Source organism: Cricetulus griseus, chromosome 4 (assembly GCF_003668045.3).
Source record: "Cricetulus griseus strain 17A/GY chromosome 4, alternate assembly CriGri-PICRH-1.0, whole genome shotgun sequence".
Classification (NCBI taxonomy): domain Eukaryota; kingdom Metazoa; phylum Chordata; class Mammalia; order Rodentia; family Cricetidae; genus Cricetulus; species Cricetulus griseus.
This window is the reverse complement of record NC_048597.1, coordinates 90,444,235-90,461,961: the sequence shown is the minus strand read 5'-3', so window position 1 is coordinate 90,461,961 and position 17,727 is coordinate 90,444,235. Positions and strand designations below refer to the sequence as shown.

At 45.3% G+C, this 17,727-nt stretch overlaps 1 protein-coding gene across 13 annotated transcripts in view; it reads left to right on the top strand.

Moving 5' to 3' along the window:
* The window catches only part of Ep400 (E1A binding protein p400), a 100,916-nt gene extending 83,404 nt beyond the window's left edge, over positions 1–17,512 (top strand). For 12 of the 13 annotated variants that reach the window (XM_027415887.2, XM_027415891.2, XM_027415894.2 and 9 more), the window contains 12 exons: positions 2,614–2,692; positions 2,805–3,068; positions 4,439–4,484; positions 4,567–4,676; positions 5,822–6,029; positions 6,142–6,362; positions 8,140–8,361; positions 10,754–10,949; positions 11,505–11,629; positions 12,090–12,236; positions 15,125–15,202; positions 15,674–17,512. In XM_027415887.2, the coding sequence (XP_027271688.1) occupies positions 2,614–2,692; positions 2,805–3,068; positions 4,439–4,484; positions 4,567–4,676; positions 5,822–6,029; positions 6,142–6,362; positions 8,140–8,361; positions 10,754–10,949; positions 11,505–11,629; positions 12,090–12,236; positions 15,125–15,202; positions 15,674–15,946 (1,969 nt within the window). In that variant the 3' untranslated portion in view covers positions 15,947–17,512. The remainder of the gene's footprint in view (positions 1–2,613; positions 2,693–2,804; positions 3,069–4,438; positions 4,485–4,566; positions 4,677–5,821; positions 6,030–6,141; positions 6,363–8,139; positions 8,362–10,753; positions 10,950–11,504; positions 11,630–12,089; positions 12,237–15,124; positions 15,203–15,673) is intronic. The other variant, XM_027415888.2, reaches the window with a different exon arrangement.
* The last annotated feature ends 215 nt before the right edge of the window (positions 17,513–17,727 follow it).

Below are 17,727 nucleotides of genomic sequence, written 5' to 3'. Positions count from 1 at the left end.
CTCCCCCTCCCTCCCTCCTTCCTCTCCCTCTCTCCCTCTCTCCTTCCTCCCTTCTCCTGTTGCTTTGTGGCAGCAGCTTTGTTCTCTGGTACAGAACAAAGGCTAAGAGAATGATTGTTCTTCTGCCCTGCAAACACAACTTTTGTTGGTTGTACCATAAGAGGTTATTAAGTTCAGAGGTGAATGCACTTGGTTATTTTTTAATACAGGAAAAATGAATGAGTGGGTGGGTGGATTGTGAAATGGGAAGATGGGAGAATGTGAGCATTCCTTTGTAGCCGAGCTCTGGGCTAGATGCTGGTGGTGCTTTTTTGTAAGTTCTGAGATGAACTATTGGAAAGGAGATCGGCTCAGGTAAAACAGCCACCTGTCTGTTTTCATCAGTGCACATGTGCACACTGGTTGCTTCTTGTCCAGCCCCTGCTTTCCTGTTAAATGCTGTTTATGTCCTTGTTACATAGCTGTGGGAGTGGAGCTTGCCAAATGGTCAACTCATAACCCATTTACTGAGAGCCCAATAGCACTACTGTGCTTCCTTTAGCAGTGCCTTGTGTGACCTGGGCTTTTTTCATCTCATGATGTCATGGTGTCCCATCTCCTGGGGCTGGACCACCATGTGGAAACTTAAAGCCCCACCCTGCAGTGATTTTGTTTTGTTTGCCCTAGGGATTACCTTCAGAGGTGCCCTATATTACTCATTTGTTAACTGCACCTCTGCAGCAGTGCTTATTGAGTGGAATGATGAGTCAGTCAAGCTAGTGTTTGTTAGTAGGTCAAGGGCTACCATGGCACATAGTGCTTAGGAAGGGTACTGGCATGCCTTCCAGAGGTATGTGTAGCATGAAAGAGGGAGGAGAGGTTCTTCACAGATGCCTATGCTCTGAGTACACTACAGGACATAAAGGAGGATCCTTGGGGTTTGGGAGAAATAGTTTCAGGTACTAGGGTAGTGGGTGTTCAGTCACCTCCCTGGGAAGGTGGAATGTGAGCTGGGTCTTGAAAGGAATCTGAGGACAAGAGACTCAGAACCACCAGACCTGTATAGGCAAAAACAGACTGTACTGAAGGGGCTGTGAGACTTTTGTGGGCTATGGGCAGGCATTAATAAGGTCACTCAGGCCTATCGTGTAATGATAGCCAGATGAAAACCTTAGAGCATCTGCTCTGGGTTGCTAGTAAGAGGGTTGTATCTGTTTAGCCAGGTGTAGGACGTGGGGTGGTGTTTGTCCAGGGTTGTGGGATGGCTTTGGGCAGGCTCTAGGTTCTGTGGTAGGCTGTGGAAGACTTGTGAAGGTATGTCTGGGCAGACCCAGAGAGTTTACATAGAGTACTGCCTGATAGTAGATTCCTGAAATTGCAGAAAGTACTGAATGTCATGTACCTGGGAGTTTTGTTTATATTTGTTTTCTTTTTGAGACAAGGCTTTAGCACAGGCTGGCCTTGAACTTGTGGTAATCTTCTCAGCCTCCAGAGTACTGAGAATCCTTTACAGGTGTGACCTACTGTGCTCTGTATACTGTGTTTTCTAAAGTTAAAAACATTTAATTTAAGCATTACACGACTCCTTTTTGGCTTTTGTTTGTTTTTTTTTTTTTTTCAAAACAGGGTTTCTCTGTGGCTTTGGAGGCTGTCCTGGAACTAGCTATGTAGACCAGGCTGGTCTCAAACTCACAGAAATCCACCTGCCTCTGCCTCCTGAGTGTTAGGACTAAAGGTGTGTGCCACCAACGCCTGGCTTCTTTTTGGCATAATTACGTTACCAGCATTACTCTTTTTGTACATTATTAAGTCAGGTTTTGTTGTTCATTTGTGGGATTTTTTTTCTCCCCTTCCAGACAGAGTTTCTCTGTGTAATAGCTCTAACTGTCCTGGAACTTGATTTGTAGGCCAGGCTGTTTGTTTGTTTGTTTGTTTGTTTTTAGCACAAGCCTGAAATACAGTCAGTCTGGTAGCTGAGACTATGATAGGGTGACTAGTAGATGAGTAGTGTATACAGTGTGCACACCCTGGACCAAAACACAGGTCACACCCTGGGCTGCAATGAATGGGACAACGTATGTTATCATCAAACTAGTCAGGAAAATGTGCCATTTAAAACTAGTGAATTTTGGGCCTGGAGATAGGGCTCAGCAGTTAAGAGTTTGGTTTCTAAGAGTGGTCAGATGGTTCACAACCACCTGTTACTTCAGTTTCCCAGAATCTTCTGGCCTCCATAGACACCTGTATTCACAAATATAAGCTCAAATTTATAAAATTAAATCTATTTTAAAAAACAAAACAAAAACAAATGGGGATTGGAGAAATGGCTGAGAGGTTAAGAAGACTGGCTGCTCGTCCATAGGTCCTGAGTTCAGTTCCCAGCATGGGACCACCTCGTGGCTCACAACCATCTATGATGAGGTTTGGCGCCCCTTCTGGTGTGTAGGTATTCGTGCCAGAACACTGTATACGTAATAAATAAATCTTTAAAAAAACAAAAAAACAAAAAAACTAATGAATTGTTTATAGAATATTGTGTGTGTGTGTGTGTCCGTCCGTCCATCCATCCATCCATCCATCCATCCCATGGCTGATATATGTAAGTGAAGCAAGCTTTGACTTTTTATCTTACAGTGGGATCAACTATGACAAGCCGTTGCCTCCCATTCAAGTTGCTTCTCTCCGAGCAGAGCGAATTGCAAAAGAGAAAAAGGTATGGTACCCTGGACCCTGGGTCCTCTCAGAAACATGCTTCTGTGACATGATGTCACCCTGGGTTAGGTCCAGCTTCTTTAGCAGATTCTCTTCCCATATGATCCTTCTAGGCTTTGGCTGATCAGCAGAAGGCACAGCAGCCACCAGTGACACAGCCGCCCCCTCAGCAGCAGCAGCAGCAGCAACAGCAACCACCACCACCTCCACAACAGCCACCACCACCACTGCCACAGCCACAGGCAACAGGCAGCCAGCCACCAGCAGGACAGCCTGCTGTCCAGCCCCAGCCCCAGGTCCAGGCCCAGCCACAGCCTGTGCAGGCACAGTCAAAGGGGCAACCTACAATGACGACTGTAGGCAGTGCTGCTGTGCTGGTGAGAGCCTCTAAACCCATAGTCTATGGGCCTCGCTCTGTGAGAACACAGGGTGCTCCCTGGGGAAAGTCTTGTGTTTTCGCCTGACTATGCCATCTCACCTGGTTGGGAGGGTAAAGCCACTCTTTGGTACAAGGATCAGGGCTAAGGAGAACCTGGGTTCTAAAGATGGGTATAGTTGCACATACTTTTAATCCCAGCTTGAGGGGGATTGAAACAGGAAGATGTTGAGTATGAGTCCAGCCTGGATTATGTAGACTATGACAGAGGAGCTTGTTCACTCGTTTCAGGTGGATAGAGCAGTACCTTCTGTGTCAGTGTGCATGCCCTGCCACCACCTAAAGATGTTCCACTTGTGCCCACACACATTCTCAAGCCATAAGCATACAAATATCCAAAGGAAATTCAGAGTTATGGCCCTGAAGGACATATTGTTGACATATATACTTCAATTTTTTGTGGTGTTTGTCACACAGACATTGAAACTACACTCGAAGAGAACGGGCTCTGACAGTCAGACCTTTGCAGTGCACATGAGTGCTGGTTTGGGTGGTTTTCTCAGGGCCCATCCACTTTGTTTTTTGAGATGGTCATTCACCTGGGGCTTGCAGATTTGGATAAGTAGGGTGGCTAGTGGACCACAGGGATCCTTGTCTGCACTTGACCAGTGCAAGGATTACTAGCACACACAACTACTTCCAGGTTTTTACATGAGTGCTAGGAGTCAAACTTAAGTCTTCATACTTGCAAACCAACTGAGATGTCTTCTCAGACCCTGAATCATTACATCAAGCTGTGGTGGGGTTTTGTATGTGGTTGGGCATCATTTTTTCTTCACTGAGATGATACATTTACTAAACACTGTATGGTGTGGGAACTTTCACAGAAAGGCTGATGGGCAGTGTCTCCTGCTCACTGAAGTTTGCCTTCCTATATGGAATGGAGTAATGATCACAGAAAGAAACTGGACAGTTGTTTGTTGGCAGAAAGATTCTTTCTGAAGAGGTGGCATTTGAAAGTTGAGGCCTGAATGACAGGAAGGTATTCATTAGAAGGATGGAAGCGGCTGGCACAGAGGCTTGTATGTGACCTGTGTGTGTGTGTGTGTGTGTGTGTGTGTGTGTGTGTGTGTGTGTGTGTGTGTGTGTGTGTTTGTTTTAGGGGGAGACATATAGTCTGGAGGTAATACATGTGGTGAGGGGCAGCATGGGAAGGGAAAACCAATGTGGAAATAGCCCAGGTGCTGAGGAGCAGGCTGGAGTCTGAAGGAAGTCTAGGGAATATGCATTAGCTAATTATAATTGCTTTTGCAGAGTTTGTGCAGCAAAAGGCCTGACCTGAAGTTAATCTGAATTTCTTTTTTTCAATAGGCAGGAACCATTAAGACATCAGTCACTGGAACAAGCATCCCAACAGGTGAGGAGGGTACAAGGGTTTGAAAACGTGAAAATGGAGTTCAGTCTGTCTCCTCTGGCCTCACCCACATCTTGCTTACTAGGCACTGTGAGTGGAAATGTGATTGTGAACACAATAGCGGGTGTCCCTGCTGCTACCTTCCAGTCCATTAACAAGCGTCTGGCATCACCTGTGGCTCCTGGAGCTTTGACTGTGAGTTTTCCCCATGCTCAGAGAGCTTACCATGACTTGTATTTGGGAAGATTATTTGCTTTTTTAATATTCCACAGATGAGAAAAGTAACTGGTCTAGTTTGAATTTCATAAAATAAGTAGCTGATCAGTTTGGGAATCCTCAGGTTTTAGGAAACTGTCCTCTTTTGTATTATTAGGGAAAGGGTGAATTTCCCGATAGGACAAGTTTTCAGAGAGGAGAGAGGTGGTCTATGAAGATAGAGCAGCCAGTCCCCTTGACCCAGGTTCCCCTTACCTGTGCCTCATTGGACCGGTAGGAAGCAGAGGTGAGGTTTTTGCCTTGGTGTAGAGAGCTGTGCTGGAGTGTGGAGCATAGTGCCATATGAAGTGATCAAGCAACTGGCTTCCTGGGGTGAAGGCAAACTGGACACAGAGAGAGCCATCGAAGCATGAAGATAGAGGTCAGCTGGGGGAATATGATCCCCAGGGAGGAAAGGAAATGCCCTCTGTGACATAACACAACGTGATCAGAAGGTTTTCCTAGTGTCGACCACCTGTTTTCCTTTCATAGCTCACAGTCAGAATAAAACACATTGCATTAGAATTGATGTTCTCATACCCAAAGGTAGCCTATCTCCTGTATAAGACGTGACACTTCAAAGCTCTAATGCTGGGGTTTAGAGAATGTCTTTACTAGGAAGATGTGGTTTCTCTGAAAACCTACAGAGGTAGACACACAAATGGATGGAGTTGTGGGGAATACAGAACTACATAGATACACATGCTTGTGTATGTATAATCAGTGGGTTTGTTGAACTTGCCAAGGGAAGCTAGGAGGGAATGGACTGGCCTCACCATGTGGTGCTAGAACAGTTGAGGAGCCATGCACTAAGCAGTTAAACTTGTCGCACAGTTCATACTTTTCTTTTTCTAAGTGTCAGGATTAAAGGCATGCACCACCATGCCCAACTGAATTCACACTTGTTATATGTAACACTGAAACAATGGACTTCTGGAGGGAAACATACTAGGAAATCTTTGCTGCTTTGAGTTTGGGCCACTGTGCCAAGTACTCTGATAACATTCCTGTGTTACCTTTCTAGACATCTGGAGGTTCTGCTCCTGCCCAAGTACTCTGATAACATTCCTGTGTTACCTTTCTAGACATCTGGAGGTTCTGCTCCTGCCCAGGTGGTCCACACCCAGCAACGAGCAGTTGGTTCCCCAGCCACTGCCACCACTGACCTGGTGTCCATGACAACAACTCAGGGTGTTCGAGCAGTCACTTCTGTGACAGCCTCAGCTGTGGTCACTACCAACCTGACTCCAGTGCAGACCCCAACCCGGTCTTTAGTGACCCAAGTGTCCCAAGGTGAGAGGCTTGGTATTTCCCTGAGCCAGTATCTACTGTTAGAACTTCAGCTTGCAGGTATTGTCCGGGAGAGCTGAGGATGCCTAGATCTAACAAGCCAACCTCTTTACAGCCACAGGAGTCCAGCTACCTGGAAAAACCATCACTCCTGCTGCCCACTTTCAGCTTCTTAGGCAGCAGCAACAGCAGCAGCAGCAGCAGCAGCAGCAGCAACAGCAGCAGCAGCAGCAGCAGCAGCAACAGCAGCAGCAGACCTCCCAGGTGCAAGTTCCACAGCTCCAGGGCCAGGCCCAGTCCCCTGCACAGATCAAAGCTGTGGGCAAGTTGGCACCGGTGAGCATATACTTCACCATAACATCACAGGCAGACCTGGTTTGTCTGTAGTTCAGAACCTATTTTACGGAAATGTATTGTCTTTAGGTAGAGAGCCTGCTTTCTTGCATTTACCACAACTTTCTATCTAGTAAGTGTGAATCACGCCTCTGAGAAGCATTAGGAAACCTTAGCTTCCTGCCAGCAGGTGCATCTTCTATGTACTGTATTGCCACAGCTCATTTCCAGAGGACTAAAAAGCCTGTGTGCACCATTCTTGGAGGATATTGTGAAGATGCTCCTCAGAGCTCTTCTTCAGGAGCAGATAGGTCAAAGTATGCTGCTCTTTGTTGCTTGTTTGAAAATTTATGTTCCTAGTTTTGCCAGTCTGTCATTTTGCTGTCTATTGTGCTAATGTATTTAGAAGGAAATGTCCTTGCAACAAATGCAGAATCACAGGTGTGTAGCATCAAAAGGAGACAGAAAAACAGATGCAATGTGAACAGACTGACTGCTAGGTCTGACTTTGTGAGCTGCTGGTCAGAGGCTTGACTCACTAGAGCTGAACTGACCTGAGGCCACCTCTGTGAGGCTTGGGAAGGATCCAGAGATGGATCAGTTTTTCTGTGTTTCTTTTGTGACAGTGTCGGTATTCTCTTGGGACCTCCAGAGTGTGTTTTTGGCCACCTTGTTTTATTTGAGAAGTGGTGGTAAAGTACCTAAGATGAAAACTACTCAGTTGTGTGTGTGGCTACTACACACATGTTTTATTTATTTATTTTATTTTTATTTATTTATTTATTTTTTGGTTTTTTTGAGTCAGGGTTTCTCTGTGGCTTTGGAGGCTGTCCTGGAACTAGCTCTTGTAGACCAGGCTGGTTTCGAACTCACAGAGATCCACCTGCCTCTGCCTCCTGAGTGTGCCACCAACCGCCCGGCTACACACGTTTTAAATCATTCAAAATGCCACAAATTATGACATTCAGCTAGCTCTTCATTCAGCAGTTATGTTTCAGGGTTCCAAAACCATCCCCCAAGGCTGTGGCTGGTGAATTAGACAGCCCTTTTTCTTCCAGTTGACCAGAGTAATTGTTCTCACTACTCTAAGGCCAGCTGGGGAAAATTGTCTGACAGTTCTCCAGTATTTAGACTGCTCCAGTCAGTACTTCTCATCCAGTCCAGCTGCCAGGAGTCCTGCCCACTTTCTTGTTCCTTTATTCTTCTCCCACATTCTTCTAATTCAGTTTCAAAGCCATTGTCACTTCTGATATATCCAGAGAGAGCCAATAGTTATGAACAACTCAAACATTTGTGGGAGGGGGAAAGTCTTTTTTTTTTTTAATGTTTTTTAATTGTTTTTTGATAACTTGGTCTGTTTTTGTTTTTGAGTCAGGTAATATCATGTAGCTGATGTTGGCCTGGAACACCTGGTCCTTCCATTTACTTCCTTTGTGCTAGAATTGCAAACTTAAGCCACCATGCCCAGCTCATCATCTTATCTTCATAGGGTTTATTACCAAGTTATTACTATTGATGGAATTTAGTAACAAAACCATTACTGTTTATTTAAACTGACATTTGAGAGATAAGAACCCGGAAAGCGTGCTCTGAACTTAGTGATCTGTCAGAGTTGCTGTCCCCCATTTCCTTGGTGAAGTGCTGATTTTCATTCAGTACCTAGTTGGTTGTGGGGATGGTTCACATTCTGCATATCAGCTAATGTACATGAATTCTTAGTAGAGATGGAGGGGGGCATATGGTTAGTTCATGCAGAGAACATACCTTATTTGGGTTTCAGGAACATATCATCAAGATGCAGAAACAGAAGATGCAGCTGCCACCACAGCCCCCAACACCGCAAGCCCAGCAAGGTCCCCCACAGCAACCGGCACAAGTGCAAGTGCAGACCCCACAGCCCCCACAACAGCAACAGAGTCCTCAGCTCACCACAGTCACAGCCCCACGGCCTGGGGCTTTACTCACGGGCACCACCGTGGCCAACCTCCAGGTGGCCCGGCTTGTAAGTTCCAGTTCATATTTATTGTCCAAAAGTACCATCTTTGCATTTACCCAACGTTTGTTTTTTTAAATTGTGAGGAGGGGGCGGGGGCACACATGCCCCAGCATGTGTAGTGAGGTTGGACAACTTTATAAGGTGGGGGTTTTGTTGTTTTTTTTTTTTTCTTTATGTGAGTTACAGAGATTAATCTCAGGTTGTTAGGCTTGGCTTGTACAACAGGCACCTTTCCCTGCTGAGCTGTCTTAGACACCATCACTGCATTTCAGTCAGGCTTCTGTTGCTTGCTCAGGAGCATGTTAGGTCTGTGGCAGACTTAGATGTGAAACAGATTTGGTCCTTACAGAGGATAAGATATTAGACTTGTGGCAAGCTGTGCTAGCATTACTTACAGAACCAGTGAAGTGTCACCAGGTCTGTTAGGGACTGAATGGTTTGGGGGTAGCAGAAGGTGAATAGTAAGGGGTAGGCACAGCACACTGGTTGTTCTGTTCTTGGCAGGCAGTGAAAGGGAGGGCAGGGGCAATGTGAGTGTGGCTAGAGCACAGAACACAGTCTAGTATGTTACAGGCACCTCAGGTTCCGTGGCCAGCTCACTTGTGCCCACTTGGCCATAGGGAGAGCCTTTGAAGGTTTGAAGGAAAGAACATAGCAAGATAGTGGTGTCTGAGGAGATGAACACACTAAAGTCAGTGAGGATCTTCTGTGTCGCAGCAGCCAGTGATGGGTGCCCCTTGGAGGGTTTGCCCAATCAGTGCTGCCCTAGGAGCTCTGTACCAGTCTCCTGGTGTTTTGTATCATTAGCTACTTTTTTTTTTTGGTTTTTCGAGACAGGGTTTCTCTGTGTAGCTTTGGAGCCTATCTTGGCATTCGCTCTGGAGACCAGGCTGGCCTCGAACTCACGAGGGGCTGGCCTCGAACTCACAGAGGTCTGCCTCCCTCTGCCTCCCGAGTGCTGGGATTAAAGGTGTGTGCCACCAACGCCCGACATGAGCTACTTTTAACCAGTGAAGGAACCACAGAGCACATGGGTTAATTATCTGTTCGGATCCTTTACTTGGCAAGTATAGCTTGAGCTAGGACTGGGGTCCCAGGTACTTGGGCTTTGTTCTATGTGTAGGTCTTTGTGAGAGGCCCCCTCCACAAAAGAGGGAGTCTGAGGATGATTTATTTAAAAAACTAGTCTATTATGCCTGTGTTTACAAAACTCATAAGTCAGGAGAATGGTGACAGCTAGTAGGTAGGAACTTAATGAGCTGTTGCAGAGTAGATTTTGGTAATTAGGCTACAAACCTTACATACTAGTTAATACAATAGTACTCTTGTCTCCTACAGAAATAGTGGGGCTGTTACAAAGCTTTTGTCAGTGATAATGAGGAGTTGAAATGACTAAAGGTTTTCACTAAATGGATCTAAAAGGTGGGTTAGCAACTGGATTCGTTTATCATGAAGGGGAGTTCTGGTAGTGTGAAAAAAGAGACATGACTGCCCCTATACTCAGGAAGCAGAGAGACAAATGCTGATGCTCATCAGGCTTTGCTACTCCTTTTAACCTGCTCTTCAGTCTGGGCGCCCAGTCCACAGTCAGGGTGGGTTTTCCCCTCGGCTCTATAATCTCCTTCCAGATTTTCACAGAGGGTTGTCTCCTGGGCAACCAATCAGATTGACAATGAAGGTTAACCTTTCATCAAGCACTTTGAAAGTGACTGTTGTAAAGGGAAGAGGCTATAAAAAAAAAAAAAAATGCAGGTGACTCGTTGTACTACTGCATTTTTACACAGATGGAAGAGATGCCTAACAGGTTGAAAGTCAGTTTCAGTCCCCCGTCTGTGGGCACTTTGGGACTGTGGGTAGCTCTTACTTTCTTAAGGTTTACGTGTGTGTTTGGATAATCTCTATATATACAAAACTTGACTCATTTCCATTTGCTTTTGTAAAATGTAATTTAGAGAGATAAATGCTTGCTGGCAGTGTAGAAAATTTGTAGGATCAGGTAGCCTTGGGGGTGTTTTCAGATAGGTACTTATGGCAGTGATCTTGGAGAGAGGGTGGTGGAAGCCAGAGGATGGAGAGTAAGTGGCATAGAACCAGGAGAAGAGATGAGTGTTTGGAATCTTATGAACATCAGAACATGGCATCACGGCAGACAAGTCCAAAAGTCTTGTACAGATTCCGTCCCCATGTGTCTGCAAAAGTGACAATGACAAGTAAGTCCCTGGGTTGGCCTCATGATTCTAGATTTTCCACTTAGTCTGTGTAAATTCTCTTGACCTCTGGTCATAAAATGTTTGTTTTTAAAAAAAAAAAAAAAACAAAACAAAAAAAAACAAAATAGGAAAGACAAGGACGCAATGTCTGAATTTCTCTGGATTCTCCTGTTATTTTCACTGTTTAGACCCGGGTCCCTACTTCTCAGCTGCAGGCACAAGGGCAGATGCAAACTCAGACGCCCCAACCTGCTCAGGTGGCCTTGGCAAAGCCTCCAGTGGTGTCTGTCCCAGCAGCTGTGGTCTCCTCGCCAGGGGTCACGACCCTGCCTATGAATGTTGCAGGGATCAGCGTGGCAATTGGACAGCCACAAAAAACAGCAGGTACCTTCCTGCCGCTTCTTCTTGCAGCATGCCTTTCCCAGATGGACATGTGGTACACAGGGAGCCTTTTCTGGTGGAAGTGGTCACTGCCTTGCTCTGTCCTAACTCCTGCTTCACTTATGTTGTCCTCTAGTGCTTAATGTAAATTCTCTTATTTTGGCCCTCAGTTAACCATTAACATTCTGACATTTCCCATGTTTGTTATTTATGAAATAGAAACATAATATGTGGTGGTGGTGGTGGTGGTGGTGGTGGTGGTGGTGGTGGTGGTGATGTAGCACTGGAGGTGCATGCTTTCAATCCAGCACTTGGGAGGCAGAGTTAGGCAAATTTATGAGTTCAAGAACAGCCAGGGCTACATAGAGAAACTCTGCCAATAAATAAATAAATAAATAAATAAATAAATAAATAAATAAATGAGAAAAAGAAACACAGTGTCTATTTAGTGCCTGATTATTTTGCCTTAGGACAGTTCTAGGATCTATTCTTTTCTGAACAGAACCTAGATAAGCAGGGAGCCCTGGCCAGGAGCTAACTGACTTGGTGTTCTCATAGGGCAAACTGTCGTGGCCCAACCTGTACATGTTCAACAACTGCTGAAGCTCAAGCAGCAGGCAGTGCAGCAGCAAAAGGCCATCCAGCCACAAGTTGCCCAGGGCCAGGCTGCTGTCCAGCAGAAGGTATGGGTTCCTTGTGTGAGGTTTCACTTCAGTGTAGCTTTTTGCTGGGGAGGAGGGTCCAGAGTAAATGGGCTGTATTAGGCTACAAGCCTCACAGGGGTGTGTGCTTCAGGGTTGGGGTGTTAGTGTGGTCAGTGTCCCTTGTTTTCCTTTCTTTTTGATATGAATGCTTAGGTAGGGTGGGTAGTCACAAGCTGGATGCTAGGGATGGACTTATCAGACTGGAAGGGGCCCAAAAAGATTAGAAAATCAGGAACAGTTCATCATGTGGACTGTGGGTTCAGAGCAGGGCACACTGCCTCTGTGCAGGGCAAAGCCAGTATCTTGGGATGCTCTTGACCATAATGTCTAGAAGGTGCTGTGACTGGGTCAAATGGTGAAGGCTCTTGGCAGCTGCTGAGGGTTTGAGTAGGGAACCTGATCTTCACCTGGGTCTGATCCTCTGTTGTCTTTTCTTCAGCTAACCACCCAACAGATCACTGCTCAGGGCCCACAGCAGAAGGTTTCATATGCTGCCCAACCAGCCCTTAAAACCCAGTTTCTAACCACACCCATCTCCCAAGCCCAGAAACTGGCTGGGACTCAGCAGGTGCAGACGCAAATCCAGGTAAGCATGCTACTGTATGCAACTCATTGCAGATGGCAGGGTCTGTGGGGAAGTAATGAGAGTTCCTGAGTCCTATAGGCTGAGGAAGAGTACCAGCACCCAGCCAGCCAGTGTAGCTATCACTGCCTGACCTTTTCTGTAAGGCCCTTTCTGGGTGGTAGGCATGGAGCCTTCTAGAACATTGGGAAGTCTCGAGAATGAGGTCTCAGACTCATGCTGTTGTATACCAACTCTGTGTGTGTGGGCGTGCATGGGCACGGTCCCTGAGCAGTCCTGGCCACTGTGTCCACAGATGTACAGATGGCATTGCCTGGCTCTGGGTTGGTGCGGTTCCATTTGGATTCCAGAGAGGCTAAGCCTTTAATACTGTACTTGCAAGTTTGGCATTTGAGCTCCATATCTGGTGGGTGGGAACAAGAGAAACTTTTGTTACTTTGTTAGCTTGTGTTTTGGGTAATTGATGAGATTTCATCTTTTTCTGGTTTGACTTTCAAGTCTCCTCTGACATACCTGTCAAATTGTCTGCCAGGTTAGTTTTTACAGTCTAGATATAAGTTGCTGTGGTAACATTTGTGTATGGCTTCTCTTCCCACTTACAGTATCTTTAGATGAGCCATTGGAATATCCAGTCTCTTTCTGGCTAAAGTCTTGCTTAAGAAAACTAGCCTGGAAGCTAGAGAGGTGGGTTGGCAGTAGTTAAGCTCTTGCAGAGGACCCAAGTTCAGCTCCCAATAACCACATTGGGTGACACATGATTGCCTGTAACTCCAGCTTCAGGGGACCCAGTGCCTTCTTTCTTGCCTCTATAGTGCCTGCAGTCAATATGCCTTGATGAAATATGCATATGTGGATGCCTGTTATTTTCAAGGCTGCTTATTAAAAATGTCTATCCTACCCTCCACTTCATCCTGTGGGTTCCATCACGCCCTGACTAGTGCTTATTGCCTGTGTCACTCTGTGGCAGGCATGTTCTTCTGCTCTGTCACTTATGACTATCCTAACTGTTTTTGGCTATCTGCACTTTAAAGTTAATGATTTTGGAGTCAGTTTGTTAGAACTGCATGGATTCAGTAGTAAAAGAGTTGTAGTCTATGATCTTAGCTTCTAATTTACCAGGATAGTACATCTGTTACATATGTCTAAAGGGCCTTATAAATTGTGTTTGATGTATTTATTGTGGTATTGGGGATTAAACCTAGAACCTTATGTAAGTATGCTCTGCTGCAGAGCACAAAAACAAAAAAACTAATTTAGAAACTGTTTTGCTGAGTTGCTAGACAGTTTTGAACTCCTTTTGTAGCCCAAGTAGACCATGAACTTACGAGCTTCCTACCTCAGCCTCCCAAGTAGCTAGGATTATAGGCAGCTGTGAACTTCTATGTAGGTGCTGGGACTCAAAGCCAGGACCTAGATAAGCTCTCAGCTGCTGAGCCATGTCTCCAGTCCTCTTCTGCTATTTTGCAAATAGTCTGTATTTTTTTTCTTTTTTGAAACCCTGATATATTTAGACTTTATTATTTAGGTAAACATTTTAAATGCTGTTCTACAATAATTTAAATATGGGCTTGGTGTGGTGGTACACACTTTTAATCCCAGCACTTGGGAGGCAGGTGAATCTCTGAATTCAAAGCTACTCTGGTTTGCACAGTTTGTTCCAGGACAGCCAAGGCTAAAGAGAGAGAGAGAGAGAGACCCTGTCTCTGGAAATAATAAGTATGTCTGTATAGATAATGGGATTCTTGTATACAATCTTGTTCTCTTACTTAAAACTAAGCCTCTGTGGTACTTAGGTCATAAAAGCTGTATTTATATCATTTTCATATTTTCAGTGCATAATACTTTTAAGAAAATTTCTTCATGCAATGTATTTTGATCGTATTCTTTACCCTATCACAACACCTCCCAGATCCCTAGACAGAAAGCCAGCTTCAGGCATATGTTCTCTCTCTCAAAACAAAACAAAAAACCAACCATGGAATCCATTTGGTCAACTATTCCTGGTCATGGGGTCTGCCCTGGAGTATGTATAGTGTACTCTCAGTGACACCGCATTGAAGAACCAGGATATTTTTCTTTCCCAGCAAATAGCTTCTTGGTTAGGGATAGGATTTTGTCAACTTCTCCTGTGTTTACATTCCTATCTTCTGGCTTTCACTGTTAAAATTTTTTAAAATTAATTTGTGTAAGTGTTTCCACATACTCTTGAATTCCAGACTCATGATCCTTGTTTCCACAGGTTTTAGGGTCTCCTCTGTGCATGCTTCAGGTTACAGAAATCTGACTATAAAACAGTCAGCTAGTTTGAGGGGAGGTTTTCACTATTTCTCAGGCTGGTCTTGAACATGCTGTGTAGCCCGCTCTGACCTCAAACTCACCATCCTTCTGTTCAGCTTCCAGAGTGCTGGGGGTTGTGCATGTGGACTGCCATACACCACAGACTGTGTGGAAGTTTTGTAGCTTGTGTGATTCTGAGAATTCAGCCTAGGGCTTCATGATTGTTACATGAGAGTTTCATTACTGAGCTACAGCTTCAGTGTAGCAAGATATTTCTGCAACAAAATATCTGCAGGAAGTGAACATAAGGTAGAAAGTTTTGCTTTATATATGTGAGCTCTCAATTATGATGGATGAAACCACTGGGAATTGTTGGTATCTGTCCTGGTGAGACCTCCTGGTCCACTGAGCTTGCCTGTCCAGTCCTCTTGAGTCATTAATGGATTACTTCTGCTAGTGAGTCTGTTGCTCCTCTCCTCAATCCTCCTAGGATCCTGGTGGGTATACTTGAGGTTGTTTCTCCATGTTACTTGCCACTATTTGTTTGCTTAAAAACAGGTAAAAGATGTCTGTTTATGTATTTTGAATCCTCTGCTTCCCTTGTTTTGTCAAAGGTTGCAAAACTTCCTCAAGTTGTGCAGCAGCAAACACCTGTGGCCAGCATCCAACAGGTTGCATCAGCTTCGCAGCAGGTAGAGTACAAGGAGAGGACCAGGGGATGGGGCACAGTTTGTTTCAGAAGCAGAATACTAGTGACGAGAGAGTTACTTTTAGTTTTCATAATGCACACGAAAAACATGAGCTTTCAGGGAAAATGACCAGCTGACTAGGGGGATTTTTTAGGGAAGGGCCAGACTTGTGCCCCAACCTGCTGTCAGCAGACGTCTTTGTTATGTTGCACAAGACAAGACTACAGTTTCTGGGGAGTGTAGGCAGCATGGGATCCAGATGGAGGCAAGCTGACTTCTGTTTTTACCTATGGTGCAGTACTATTTGGTGACATGTTTTTCACTTTAAGCTTTCTGTGAACTTGAAGAAACCAGTTACCCTTACATTGGTCCACATCCTTTGCCGTTTTACTGAGGCCACTGGGTATATGTGTCAGAGGGACAGGCTTGACAGGGGTGTTCTCTGATGACCTATGTTCTTTCATCCTGGCTCAGGCTTCTCCACAGACAGTGACACTCACACAGGCAACAGCAGCAGGACAACAGGTGCAGATGATCCCAACCGTGACTGCAACAGCCCAGGTGGTGCAGCAGAAGCTCATCCAGCAGCAGGTGGTAACCACAGCCTCTGCCTCACTGCAGACCCCTGGTGGTCCAAGCCCAGCACAGCTTCCAGCCAGCTCTGACAGTCCAAGCCAGCAGCCAAAGTTACAGATGCGAGTGCCTGCTGTGAGGCTGAAGACACCCACCAAGCCTCCGTGCCAGTAGGAAGGAAACTGGTTGGTACTATGACAAGGCTGTTTTAGCAGAATGTTGTACTGTTTCTGGACTCTGCTGCCTAGGTTGGCCAAAGTTGCTTGACTTTCTCCTGTGTGTATGGGACTAGCTGAAAAAGCGACAGTTGCAGTTTTTAATATTTGGGGAGTGCCCACATCAGTCTTTTAAAAGCCCTTTAGAGTTTCTTTCGTAGTGCACACTACTTAGTACGTGGTAGGGGCAGCATGTCTTACATCAGGCTCTAGCTCAGACATGGTCTTTGGTGCCATTGTCCAGGGAGATGCACCATAAGCTTTCAGCAGGAAAGATGACAGCAGACCATCAGAGCCTCCCTCTGGTCCTCTTACCCTTTTCAGTAGGTCACAAGATCTGGCTTGCATCATGAACACCCATCTTGCCCCAGTGAGCAATGGCTCTCCTTTGACTGACATCTCTGTATAGCCAAGTTTGTGTTTTAGATACACTGTACTGTACTGTGATCTTTTACAGTATTCTTGTGGCTCTCAGGTGCTGTACACATGTATATGGCAGGTGAGGCAGCCTGGTGTAGTTGGTACCAAGGTTACTGTTCCCTTACTGTTGTTCTGGTCTAGTCTGGAAAGCTTAGTATTCTTAGGAAGGCATCTGTTGTGCCACCCCTCAGCAGCTCTTTATGGATTTTAAATGTCTTGACTAAGCAACAACTGGTATCCCTGTTGTGCCTGGTATGGCTGTTGCAGTGACAGGCCTTCAGTTAAAGGAGAGAGTTACAATGGAGTTAGTCCTATGTTCACTCTTCTTACCACTGTAAGGTGACTTGTGTGGCATTCATGGGCATAACAGGCTGACGTGCCTTCTTACCTGCCAGAGTGTAAGGTCCATGTTCCACATCAGTGCCTGTTTTATGGCCTGAAGTTACTGTAGCCTTGAAGACAGTTGTTTGTTTGAGTATTCTTCCCTGTCATGTCCATCCCACTTTTTCTGTGCAGTGTGGGCAGGAATATGACAATACATCCTGAAGCCCACCTAGAACTCACTTTTGAGGTCTTAATGTGAAACTTGGGGTGAAAGTAGCAATTAGGTGTTGAAAAACCAGAAGAGGTTTAATAATTTCCTGACCTATAAACCTGTCCTGTATGTGGTCTTCAAGCAACAATGTGGTCGTTTTGGCTCGGTGTATGCTATCGGGGGAAGAGCCTTTAGAGGTTCCTAGCTCCCAGCAGCAGTTCCCGTTTCCCATAGTCCTCAGACAGAACTGAGTTCAGTGGGGTCCTCTATCAACGTCACACTCACCTTTCTCCACCCTTCCCATTGAAGTATGTGGCAGCATACTTCAGTGTGCCCAAGCCAAGTGGTTGGTGGGAGTGAGGGGCAAGGTCTTTATTTTTGGCAGTTAACTTTCATTCATTTTTCAACCAGATGAGGTTTTTGTGTTTTGTTTTTTTTTTTTTTTTAATGTAAGAAACAGGACTGAAATTGTAAATACTTTGTAAACACAAGCATTTGTACTTGAATAGGATTTTAAAAGGACACCGATGTCCTACCAAGCAAAGGCTAATAAAAGTGACCTTTCTACACCCTTCTTGTTCTGTCTTTCATAAACCAGTGTTTGAGCTAAGGATGTGTGGCTTTGTTGTTTTCCATTTGCAAGGTGAGAAAATTCTAGTGTTGGCACTAAAGGCTTTCTGTGCATATATTGCTCCAAAGCTGTAGTCCCAGTAGCTGCTGCTACCTCCTTTCAGCCTTCTAAGTGACCAGGTGACCTGGTCTTTACCCCAGAATATAGCCATATA